Below are 13,555 nucleotides of genomic sequence, written 5' to 3'. Positions count from 1 at the left end.
GAACCGTGAAAACTGGCAGATGGTGACTGATGTCACTGATTATTAAGTTGCTTACTGAACTATAACGTTCGTAAATACACTACTGTGACACAGAATGTGAATGTATTCTGGTTCAGAAGTTCTTTGCAAAAGCTCAAATACATTGAATCAATTAATTTCTCTCTCATTTTACAGTAATTTGGATTTAGCAGGTCTATGAAAAAATCCTACAAGTTAACATTAACTTTAAATTTTGTGAGCATTTTTTTCCAGTTGTCCCTCAAAAAATTCAGTATGTTCTTCAATAAATGCGGCTCCCAACGAACATTGTTTTTTCCATGCAGATGCTGAGAGCCGAGTTTGAAGCCTCATCTTTCTGCCTTCCACAGTAAACTTATCTTCTTTCAAGAGATAGCTTTGCTCACGGATGCTATTCTGTCTCTCATTTGCCGTCTTACTCGTCTTCGTCTGCCCTCTCCCAAGCAGTCATCGCTATGCAGCAACAAGTTTAACCAGGAGATGGCGGTAATTCAACAACGAATGTCCTACGCGCAGTTTAAGCAAGAAAAAGAAGAAGCATACCCTTCACCGAAGAAGAGTTAAACAAGCATGGCTGGTGGGTTAGCCAACACAGCTGCCCCGATCACTAGTTCTTTATCCAAACTACAGTCTTTGAATGGAGTCTTTGCGATTTATAAAAAACAAGGGCCGACATCTGCTACCGTCTTGAATGCGCTCAAAGAAGCTTTGCTAAAGGGTAACCGTGAAGATGTCGAGTGGAGAGCAAGTCTGTTGTCATGTGGTGATGTGCAGGGACACTGACCTCATATCATGTTGAATTTACCTTTCAGAGGCTGGTGTGCAGAACCCGAATCCGAGGAAGAGGAAGAAACAGAGTCTGAAAATAGGTCACGGAGGGACGCTGGACAGTGCAGCCAGTGGGGTGTTAGGTAAGGTCAGGTACAGATGGTCTAATTACAGCAGGTGCTGCTGTCATAGTGCTTATTAGGACAGGAGGTAAAGCAAACAACGTACCCCTACAGCCCTAAGTGAATAACTATTCAGTAGATGGCGTACAGTACGTTGGTGAATGTAAGTGTATCTTTGGTTTCACAGATGGTTCATCGAATTTATCATGTACAGTACTAATCTCATCTAAGTACTGAATAACTGTGCACAGTTACTGTTTCAGACTTGAAAAAAACACTGTTCCAACTAAGTGTGGTCATTGTGCTCAGTATTGCAATTTGTCTTAGCCTAGTAAGTCAAAAGGCACAGAAGATTTAATTTTGAATTGTGCTTCTCAACTTAAATATACAGACTTAAATTATGATAAAAGAAAACACAAACATTTGCACAGTACTGTTTGCCAAATATTAATGTCTTAACCAAGTTAAAGAAATATCTGTAAGAAAATGTGATTATTATAAAGCTACTTCTGAAACACCAGTGCAATACTGTTCAAAATAATCACTGTGTTTTGTTTTAAATACATCTGTATTTCCGATGCAAGAGAATTACATTTTTAAGTCTCTCTGTAAGAGGTTCTGAATATTGATTTCCCAGCTCTAGACTGTGGTAAAACAAGACAAACATCTGGAGTCTTGGTGGTAAAGCTGCATAAACAAAACCTTCTTTGTATTTTGGTCCAGGATGGTCTTATAGCATTTAGTGTTATGAACAGTGCCCCCCTATAGAGGATAATAAGACTTAAACCAGTCTGTCTGTTTTCAGTGATTGGCATTGGGAATGGCACAAAAATGCTCACTACAATGTTGGCTGGTTCAAAGGTGAGTTTGTTTATTCTCATGTAAAATTTAATGACATCCACAGCAAAAATACTAGAAGTTACAGGAACAATATCATGTTCTGCTCATACTGAATGTGTGAATTCCCATGAATTGTTAGTTTGTAACACTGGGATCAAAGCTGTGAGCATTAATTATGTGTAACTGTAGTTTATTTTCTGTCCTCACAGTTATCAATGTAGGACCTGTTGAGCTCCTCACAGATGCAATGTTTTCATATACGTAGTAAATATCATCAATAATGAATTTAATAGAGACATGTCACGCTCAACCACATGTTGACATGTCAACCACACCGACTGGGGGAGAAAAAAATTTATGCTTCTTTATGCAACAGAGGGTTGAAATTCGAACAAAATCACTGTTGCTAATTAAAAAAAACACATGATCTCACTGTAGTCACAGGTTTAACGTTTTATAATTAAATGTTACAATGCTAAATAAATGGACAACATTTAGATATTTTTGCCATTTTTTCCTTTTTTGTCTTTGGTTTCAGAAAAAATTGACATTGAGACTGTGTTGGAATGGGAAGTATTAAAATAAGACAAAATTGACATCATTCAGAACAGTTTAACCAACTTACATACCAATAGAAAATAGAAAAAATTGTTAAAGGTTTTTGACACAGCTGGCATTCATTTCAGCTCAGCTAACTAGCAGTCAGTCATCAGTGGGTGTCTGGACCCTTCTAATTCGCGTAAGACAGGAGAGAAGGGTGTCTGTGTGACTGGCTCTAAAAGGGATGAACAATGAATATTCCTACTGACAGTAGGCACATTCCTTTAACAATATAAATGGCACCATTGAAGTGGTATTTGTTCCACTGTGAGCATTAAGAGACTTTTGGTAAGAATATTGATGATTTTGAAAACTTAATTTGTTGTCATCGTCCTCCGCTTATCTGGGTCGCGGGGCAAGCAGCCTCAGTAAGGAAACCCAGACTGCCCTCTACCCAGCCACTTCCACCAGCTCATCCGGGGGAATCCCGTGACATTCCCAAGCCAGCCAAGAGATATCATCCCTCTAGCGTGTCGTGGGTGGGCCCGAGGCCTCCTCCCCTTAGGACATGCCCGGAAAAACCTCCCGAGGTAGGCGTCCAGGAGGCATCCTCACCAGATGCCTAAACCACCTCTATCTCTAAGGCTAAGCCCCATCATCCTTCAGAAGAATTAATCTTGGCCATTGGTTTTCGTGATCTTGTTCTTTTGGTCATCATACAGAGCTCATGACCATAGGTGAGGGTTGGAACATAGATTGACCAGTAAATTGAGAGCTTTGCCTTTTGGCTTAGCTCCCTCTTTACCACAACGGACCGGTTTAGTGCCCACCTCACTGCAGACCCCAGCCCAATCTGCCTGTCAATCTCCTGCTCCATCCTACCCTCACCCTTGAACAATATCCCAAGATACTGAAACTCCTCCACCTAAAGCAGGACCTCCACCCTATTCCAGCTGAGGGCCTTGGCCTCATAATTGAAGGTGCTGATTCTCATCCCAGCTGCTTCACACTTGGCTGCAAACTCCCCCAGGAGGTGCTGGAGATTGTTGTTTGATGGAGCTAAGAGGACCACGTCATCTGCAAAAAACAGAGACGACATCCACCCACTACCAAACTTGACACCCTCCACCACCTGGCTGCACCTAGAAATTCTGTCCATAAAAGTTATGAACAGAACCAGTGACAAAGAGCGCTGAGGGTTGGTGGAGTCCAACCCTCGTTGGGAACAAGTCTGGGAGTTGAAGATCATCTTGACATCTTCCTCCAGGCGTTCCCAGCAGACCCTCACTATTTGTTTGGACCTACCAGATCTGCATGGTATCTTCCTCTGCCATCTGATCCAACTCACCACCAGATGGTGATCAGGTGACAGTTGAGCTCCTCTCTTCACCTGAGTGTCCAGAACATACAGCTGCAGATCAGATGATATGACTATGAAATCAATCATAGACCAACAACCTAGGATGTCCTAGTGCCATGTGCACCAAAGGTCATTCTTGTGTTTAAACATGGTGTTGGTTATGGGAAAACCGCGATTCACACAGAAGTCCAATAACTCAACATCACTCAGGTTCAGGTCAGGCCAGCCATTCCTCCCAATCACGCCCCTCCAGGACACACTGTCATTGCCCACATGAGCACTGAAGTCCCCCAGTAGGACAACAGAGTCCCCATTTGGGGTGGTATCCAGCACCCTTCCTAGGTATTCCGAAAAGGGTGGATACTCTGCACAAGAGTACCCACCCATAAGCGCAGACAATAGTCAGGACCTGTTCTCCGACCCCAAGGTGCAGGGAAGCAACCCTTTTGTCCACCGGGGTGAACCCCAGTGTACAGGCAGAGAGTCTGGGGGTTATCAGAAAGCCCAACCCAGCCTTCCACCTCTCACCAGGAGCAAGTCCAGCAAAGGAGAGAGTCCTACCCTTCTCAAGGACTTGGGTTTTGGAACAAGTGCTATATTTCACCACCACCTCTGGCTCCTTCCCCGCCAGAGAGGTGACATTCCATGTCCCGAAAGCCAGCTTCCCTAGCTGGGGATCAGACTGCTGCCCGAGCCATAGAGCACCAGAACATTCTGGTTTGTACCACAGGTGGTGGGCCCAAAGGGAGATGAGCCCATATAACCAGTTTGGGCTGGGCCCCATAGGGAATGCCTGGCCACCAGATTGCTCGTTCAAGGGGCCCCTATCCCAGGCCTGGCTCCAGGGTGGGGCCCAGGTATCCCTCTGGGCTGGGAACTTGGACTCTTGCTCTTTTTTCTCATGAAGGGCCTTTTGAACCGTTCTTTGTCTGGCCCTTTGCCGAGAACCAATCTGCATTAGGTGACCCAACCAGGGGCAAAATACCCCCAACAGCATAGCTCCTTGGGTCCTTAGGGCACTCCTCCACCACGATACAGTGATGGTTCGAGGAGGAGAAAACTTCATTATTACTATCATTTTCAGTGCACTGGAAAGCTATGAATTGTATTTATGAATGTAAGATTGTGCTACGGAATCTAAAACTGCCCCTTGAAACTTACATTAAGACTTTATATGACTGAAATTGTGACAGACTGATTACAATTGGGACACAGCAAATGTACTTTTATACTCACTCCAACCATGCTTTTGTAATCGTGTCATTTTAACCCATTTTAAGTTGCATAAATGTCTGCAGGCTTGAATAAAGACAACAGGGATGTGTTTCATTTTCTTCAGAAGTATGTTGCTGTTGGGGAACTTGGAAAAGCGACAGATACTCTTGATGCCACTGGCAGTGTTACCTCAGAGAAAGACTTCGGTAAGAACAAATCAATGATATTATTCTATGTAAACAAAACATCTTAGTGTGATATATTTTTTTGAAAGCCTCTCTTTCTGCAGGAAGATGAACATTATTTCCTTTTTTATGTTTACCTGTCCACAGAACATATTACTAGGTTGGACATTGAGGACAAGCTGAAAACCTTTGTTGGTGAAATCATGCAAGTGCCCCCACTGTGAGTAAGAGGTTTCCATTCATGGCGTTTTTGAGAGTGAACTGTTGAGGAATGTCAGCTGCAGACCAGAATTGCTCTCTTCTAACTAATAGGTCAAATTATCCACTCCAACAATTTGGAAGAACCTGGTAAATAATGGACCTTTAGTTGATGCCAAATTGTCAATTTTCTCCATGTTAAAGGACAGAACCATGTTTATTTTTCATAAATTTCATACAGTAGCCTCTATAAACAGATTCTGAATGTGGGTACAGAATCTGTTGGCAAGGGAAAAAATGTTGGGACAGGGCAGTTTATGGCTTCTATGTGCAATAGCTTTGACTAGTCCCATTTGAGCAGGCCTTGGTTCCGTACACATAAACACGTAACCCATTTGGTGTGATAACATTTGGAAAGTCTGAAGTGTTGCATGATTAAGTTTTATTCACGTTCAAATTAATAAATCACAAACCTGAAGTAGCCAATTTGAAGGGTGTAGGACTGTGTGCAGGGTCTATCATATGGGTGACCTTAATGCACATACAGCGCTATTGATTGACATAGATGCCAGTCTACAATCAAAAAGTTTACAAGCATCCTATTTGATTCCGCCAACTGAATTTGATTTTTTTGAGCCTTGTGTGCGATTTTTAAAAACTAGTTTAAGGGGTTTTTAGGGGAGTCATATCTACGAGTCAGCATTTTTTGCACACATGTAAACATCTCAAATGAACTCAGACCCTTCAAGTCGAAGTTCACTTCCCTGTGCATATTGCAGTTCGCTAATCCCTGCATTGTGAACAGAATGTGCTCCAGGTTATGTTCACACTTTGCTATTGAATTATAGCCCTCCAGCCTTGCCATAGATAGATCACATGTACAAGCAGAGATCACATGATGCTCAGACTTTGAAAAAAAGCAAGTATAGTAGCAACCATCTTGTTCCAGGTGAAAATTACGCATAATCCACACAGCCAAGGTCTGAGCTCCAGATAGTGTGAGCAGAAAGGAAAACTGAGGCCAATCACAGGTGAAGCGGACCATAAAGAGAACTAAGTTCCTTTTCTGTTGGTCCATACTGTGGTCCACTATGGAGTTTGGGTCTTCTTCGGAGGACAACATGTGGAAAAACCCCCAGACTTCCTGCCATCATCTGCAGGAATCAAGACTGACATAGTTGTGCACAGGGCATTCAGTTTTGAAGCAGTTGACCTAAATGCCAATCTATAAATGTGACCAGTCCCTTCTTAGCTTCAGGATTTTACTAGAAATGCTTTCAATTGTGGTAACAAATCACACTGACATCACATGGCCTTTAATTACAGATGAATTTTTTTCTGAATGTCATAGAGTGGTCGTAGATGGCATTCACAGCTTCTCAGTTGGTCACTGGTTTGTTCAACATGGCCGTCAAGTTCTGAAATATCTCATTTTACAGTTAAACAAATCCCTTAAGTGTGTGTTCTTAAGGAATTTCATATGAGATGTAGATAATGCATTACCAGAATCTTGATACATGTTTGGTCAGCATTACCTGGGGCTGGAATATAGAATTTAGAATGGGCTTTCCATGTATCGGAATGGGATCCGTTTGAGGATAATTCCAAGAAATATGAGGAGATGTCCTAAGATAGGGACAAACATCTCACATTTATCAATGGCTGCCTTGGCAAAGCTCTCTTGCTACACATGAAGTGAACAGCAGTTTTAGCAACTCACTGCAGGACTTGAGCATCAGTGTTGTCCTTTGTGTCGGTGGGGGGTTGGTGGTGGCTGTTGGTGTTCCATCTCCCTGGGCTGTTGGTGTTCCATCTCCCCGGGCTGTTGGTGTTCCATCTCCCTGGAGAACTGTGGCGCTCAACTCAGTGCAAAACTTCATTTTAAGCTAACACAGTTTTGCTCTCATAATGGTAAATGATCTGAAAACAACAGATGAACTTTTTAGAGCTCTGTGGAAACTGATCAAATTTAGTGCTGGCATTTGATGCCTTTCAAAGGAACGGTCAACCCAAAGCAGACCAAAGACTGTGCTAAATAAAAAAAAAAAAATTATACATATGACAAATTAGCCACATTTTTAATCACTAAACAAGGTCCAGCTATATACAGTTACCCCTCCCCCAGGTATAGTCGTGGTGTGTAGCATTTGGACAATTATGTTTTTTAGCAATACATTATTATTTTCTAGCACATAATTTTTCCTTTCCTTTTCAATAAATTAATAATCAAAATGATTAAAATTCGATTTTGTCCATAATCATGCAGGCCTAGTAATATGTTGTTTCAACAGTGTCAGAATAGAAGTCATTATTTCAGAGAAACACTCACCCAATGTGAACATGGTGGCCTCTAGAGGGCACAAATAACAATCTTTGTTCATTTATCCCATCTTCATAACAGGAGATTCTCAGGTTTTATACAGATTTTAGCAATAGTTTCGATTTAGGGTGTGAATAATGTTCCCTCTGCAGGATTTTATGGTGACAGCACCTCTGAGTATGGTTTGATTCTTTTTCATTTTAGCTACTCTGCTCTGAAACAAGATGGCCAGCGTATGTCTGTCCTGCTGAAGAAAGGTCAGAAGGTTGATGCCAAGCCTGCCAGATCAGTCACAGTGTACAACCTGACCCTCCAAGAGTTCAAGCCTCCTCTCTTCACTCTAGGTTTGTATTTTTGTTTTGTAAGCCAGGATTACCTGTATTTTCTGCTATTTAAAATAACTTCTTTTTGCCTTTTCTTTGAATCTGTTTCAGATTCAATTGCACCTTCTATAGAAATGTCAGTGTAGTTTTCTCTCCATTGCAGATATTGAATGTGGTGGTGGGTTTTATGTCAGAAGTTTAGTAGATGACCTGGGAAAAGGTGAGAGGCAATGCACTGTATTTCACTATGAATTCAAATTGAAATGAACCCTGTTCACTCTTAACCATAAGATGAATCCCTCTCTGCTGCAGCTCTGTCGTCATGCGCTCATGTAAAAGAGCTGATTCGCACAAAGCAGGGTCAGTTCACATTGGAGCAGCATGCCTTACGTGAGGAGCACTGGACCCTGGAACATATTCTTCAATCACTGCAACCATGCTCTGGGTTAGAGAAGGCTCCAGATGGTCCCGAACCACCAGAAACTGACTGTTGAGAGGCACGTTCGTTTAGGAACACACCAACTTTTTGGGAAATCTGCCAATTGTCCATTATTTTTATAGCCTTACAAGCAGATAAATACCCCACTCTTGGAGAGCTTGAGACCCTGACAGGTCAACTGACTTCTAGTTACAGTATCTGGACTAGGGTTTGGCTTTACTTTCACTGTGATAAAACTGAAAAAAAATCTCTAAACAACTTTGCCTTTCTGAGCCTTCCGTCCCATCTAATTCCCTCCGCCTCCAAAGCCTGCAGTTCTTCTGTTTATGTTCTGGCTCAAATAAATCACTGTCAGGGTCTTGGTTTGCCCAGACATAATCCTCTTCATTCTCTATTACAAAGTCAGCTGTGGTTAATAGCTACAGTCGCTCTTCAGGTTGTCTAAAATTTTTGTTTAGTCAACTGAAGCTCCAATGTTAAATCCCTCCGCATGGTCAGTGAAGTAGTTCTGGGTATGTATATGGCTCTAAAATAACATCCCAAAATTTGTATCAAGCGTAGTTGATGACTTTTGAGATGCTTTCTTTACTACCCTACTCTTAGTAGTCATTGCAGCTACGCTAACTAGAGGTCAGCTGTGTGGTGGGGTCAGGAGCTCCGTGGTGCACACAGAAAGGACGAGGGTATCTATCAGCTTTTCTGACACTAAGAATGATGGATAGTAAATGTATTTCCTAAAATGTTGGCATTTTCCTTTAAACTTATATGGCATTATTTTGTATAATATGTTTATTGTAATATATTTGTGTGGTTTAATGCATTGTCTGCATGAAGTATTGTCATTGGGAAGAGTAGGAAACTTTTCTGCCACATACTACAACATTTATAAACGCAGGGCAAATAGCTGACTGTCAGCCTTGAGATTTAGTTGCGGAGATTTGCTGAAATTGTGTTCTTAATGAAATCGGACTTGCAATGTAGGTAATGTCATTTTTTTTCTAAAATTTATTTGGAATACAATTGAAATGAAAAACTTTTGAACCAATTTAGAATTTCAATGTTGGATCGATAATTTTAGTTGTTTATCCCATTTTAAAAGGCCAAATATTTACACAGCTTCACTTGTTAATTCCTGTCTATTATGTTATTTTATGAAAAGTTTGTTGTGGTTAGTCAGATTAAGAAAACAATTTAAGAATTCCAAATATTGTCACGTTTGATGTCCCTCGCTCTATAGCTACATTGCTGCAGTACATAGACGTTGGTGTGAGGGCCCTCTTGTCACTGCTGCAGCTTCAATAAGACCCGAGAAACAAAATGCGATGAAATGGCTCCAGGAAAAAAGGGCAAGTAACCTGTTTTTGTATCTCTGCCAAGGAGGTAGCCTCGTGTTTTCGTTACAGCAGCTCACTATGAGTTTAAGTTTCAACAAAACTAGGCTAGGGCACATTCCAATACGGGGCAGATCTGTGAAACAGTGAAAAATGGCAGTGTTTGTATGTGATTCGGCTAAGTTCACCGAAGCAGTGCGCCGTCTGAGTGCTTTTCTAGTTTTGTAATAGCTTAGCCTGTTAATTGTTTTATTGTCGACATAGTTTTCTGACATATGAAATCATACAACTTTAGATCTTTGACTCGAAGTAATACGTAAGCCTTGCTTTAACCAGCGTTCATATCTCTGTTCTGGAATTGCTGCATTTTTGCGTATATTTAACTACAAAAGTCTGTATGTGCAGGTTTAAGTAAACAATTTCAGGAAACCTGGAACAAGAAAAATAGTCATGTAAATAATCCATGAAGCATAAAGCGCCATATTAACATTTTTTAACCCATATACACAATTACTGATGTTTAGTATGTTTAGTCAAGTATAACTTGAGGATCTGCGCTTTGCTTGAGGGATCAAACGATTGAGGACTTTGACTTTGCAGCATTTACCTCAAGCCATCAGATATTAATTACTTTGAGGAAAAATATTTTGCATATAGGAATCATGGCTAAACCCAGTGAAGGTGATTTGCTTTCACATATGAAGACACCAGCTTAAGAGCAGCACAACTGGAAAACACCATGTTGAAACAGTTAGAGGGCAAAGACTGAACACATGAACAGGAAGTCAAACATGCAGAATGTGAAGTTTCACATTTGATACTTGGATACTTTAAGGGGTTTGTGTGGTACCTCAGTCTCTACTTGGAGCACACAATCCAAGAATCACCTTAATACAGTATGTATTGCTGCCTCGTACAGGCAGTAACAACTTCAAGGGGTTCTATGGTGGTCTCAGCCATTATTGGGCAACCTCCAGTGGAGGGCCCTTAGCATTTGCTAGGTTTTCCTACCTTTTTTAATGCCCTTATCAAACTGTTCACTGCTTTGATGAGTATCAAACCAGTGGTTCTGCAAAAGTTTAGGGGAGTGTTCAAGGTAGCCAGAATGAACATGGTGTTTGGTCAGTCATTCGACTACAACTAATTGACAAAAGCAATAATAAAAATGGAAACCATAATGTGGAATTTTCTAAGCTGCTCTAGGTGATGTTATTTAAGCATACACGTGTTCTGATGATAAACTGTAAGTGTGTGCCCTCAGTGAATCATAGGAAGGGAGATACATGGCGCCAGCTGTGCTGCAGCTCCTCTGCTGAGAAGTTATCAATCGTTTCTGGACAGGAGTCTGACGCCACGGGAAGCTAGCCGGATCAATGAGCTACAATGATTGTCTCAGTCCAAATATTAGTAGTTTGCTGATTTCTTTCATGTCTTCAAGGCTGCGCATATCCTTGTTTGCTCTCTAAGTCCACTTTATCTAAATTACAGCCGTTGGAAAGTTGGCAGTTAGCGGCGTGCGCTTTAAAGACGCATCAGAAAATCAACCCATTCGCTTCGATAAGTGAGCCCACCTATCAGTGAGAGGCGATATGTCCTCTCAACTCTGCAGTGTGACTTGTGACCATATCATTCATGCTAATAAAGAGTCTACCAGAGAAGTCTTAGGTGTCGGTGCTTTAATAGGGGACAAATGAGCGCTGTCATTATCGTAAGTAAGCGAAATCCCCTTAAACGTGGTGATGGAGGACAAACATTCAAATCATGAGTTAATCACTGGCAGTGTAGATGCACTTTGAAGATGTGAATTGCAGTAAATTTGTATTACATTGTTAAATATCCCAGTTGGCTGATTAGTCAAAGACCAATGTAAGGTAGCATGGCCGCGTGTACAGCAGTCATGCATGGAAAACAAATACTATACATGGTACATTCCGTGGAATTCCAGTACATTTAGACTTAGTTACCAGAACAGGTAGTTCGAGAAACGGACTGCATTTCTGCATGTGAACTGTCTCATGGCGAAGACCCGCATCAGCACCACTCAAAATTCAGGTTAATGAGCGCCGGTGTTGCTGTTGCGCGGCTCTTCTTTTTTTATAGCACCCAAGTGACGGTTGAGCGTTTTTAAATGTGGCTTTAGGTCCTTCTTCTGCCACTTTGGACATATTTCTTGCCACTACATAAAAAACATTGAACAGAGATAAAGTAAAGCACTGATAACACATGGGCTCGCGCTTCCGACGCCGAATCCCAGTTTTGTGGATCCTGACCCGTCGCGTTTGTGTGCCAAGGTGGGAACGAAGATGTACGTTAGCATCAAGGAAGCGCTGTTCATCCACACACTCAACATTACACTGAATATTGCGACACTTCGTATGAACTGATAGTTTGAATATTTAAATGTACTTTTAAAGGAATATTACTACATTACAATAGTGGCAGATTATTTTCTGCTATATCACCTTCTGTTTGAACCTCACTGAGCAATTAAAACGATGTATTAATTAAAATAAAGTTCATGTTTTTTCTATTAGCAGATATTTTACAACCTGCTACAACATAAAGTACAAGTAAAGTAAAACATGACGGAAGCTGCAAACCGGGTTCACATTAACGTGTAACTGGGCACTAACAGTACTCCTGCTCCCTTTTGAATAAATCAGAACTGATCTGATGGCTTATGCTTATATCTGTCCAGTTTTACCTCAAGTTTCATCTTCTTTTCTCGTCATCAGTGATGAGGAAACAATTCAGTAAGTACATTGTATGACTTCTGAGTTTTTCCATTATGTTTTTGAAATAAAGAAAAACGTATTTTTTCAAATCAAAAATGTGTTTTTAGTACTTGCAAAAATGTATCTTATATTAAAAAAATCCATTATTTTGCATCGTGTAACCTATTGTGTAAAGTGACGGTAAAGGAGGTAATAGTTCTGATGTTGGGTGTAATTTGCAGGCAGAGGAGGTCGGACTGTGACCAGGGAAGTGAAGTCTGTACTCATCACAATGTGATTAATTCCCATGTTCTGCAACAGCTTGACCAACTGATGCGGAGTGATTAACTTCCAGGAAGAATTTCTCACCCATGATCAGAGAAAGCATTTAAAATAGCACGTACATGAATACATCAACGCGAAAGTGGAAATCTGAACTTTTAGACGATAACTCATATCAAATAATTCAAATATATCCGGGAAAACAGAGCATAGGAAGACTTTATTATTTATTATACAGGAGCCATACTATTCAAAGGGATCATACATTCATTTTTCACGTTTCTCTGCCGATCTCAGGCAACATTACTGTAAAAACGTGTCCAGTTTCTGTGCGACTGAATAATCGCACTGTCGATCAAAACAAAAACCCGGTTTATTTTGGGAGAACACAAACCCCGTGAGTGTGACGGTGAGTTATCCAGCATCAGCTCAAAACCTGAAGAGCCCTGGTCGGGAATCTTTATGTACAGTGACTCAAACTGACAACACAGAGCATCATTTATGTTGTTTAACCACATGATCTACAATTACCAACCAATAACGACCATTTTCCTGACGTGATTTTTATGCCATAGGCTGCAGTAACCACATTCAGTGTTTGTGAGATGGACCCACTGCGGGGTTTGGAAGACCAGCTTTGTATCAATTTCATCAGCGGTTCCCCCCCCCCCCCCCCAAAAAAAAAAAAAACCCAAAACAAAACAGAACAAAACATTTGGATGTTTGCTTGGTGCCAGATGATTTGCTGGAATGAACTGATTCTCCTGAATACAGTTATATCTCCACTACTGACATCTGATCACTGTGTGGGTCGATTAGAGCGGCGAGTAAGCCAATCAAAAACAGTCACCAGCCACCTGCAGGAAGTTGCAACGCCACTTATCTCCTCCCTCCTCCGCC

The 13,555-nt window shown here is 41.2% G+C and overlaps 1 protein-coding gene across 1 annotated transcript; it reads left to right on the top strand.

Annotated features, from left to right (window-relative positions):
- The first annotated feature begins 544 nt into the window (after positions 1–544).
- On the top strand, positions 545–12,363 carry trub1 (TruB pseudouridine (psi) synthase family member 1). The gene is made up of 8 exons (XM_086195996.1): positions 545–736; positions 831–929; positions 1,714–1,769; positions 4,988–5,069; positions 5,196–5,268; positions 7,771–7,910; positions 8,053–8,109; positions 8,202–12,363. Exons 1-8 carry the CDS (start codon positions 589–591, stop codon positions 8,381–8,383), a joined length of 837 nt encoding a protein of 278 aa, XP_086052122.1. The 5' UTR covers positions 545–588; the 3' UTR covers positions 8,384–12,363.
- The last annotated feature ends 1,192 nt before the right edge of the window (positions 12,364–13,555 follow it).

This window comes from Aulostomus chinensis, chromosome 23 (assembly GCF_037954235.1).
Source record: "Aulostomus chinensis isolate RoL2024-O1b breed Wild chromosome 23, RoL_Achi_v1.0, whole genome shotgun sequence".
Classification (NCBI taxonomy): Eukaryota; Metazoa; Chordata; class Actinopteri; order Syngnathiformes; family Aulostomidae; genus Aulostomus; species Aulostomus chinensis.
The sequence above is the reverse complement of the archived record's forward strand: the minus strand, read 5'-3'. Positions and strand labels throughout refer to the sequence as shown.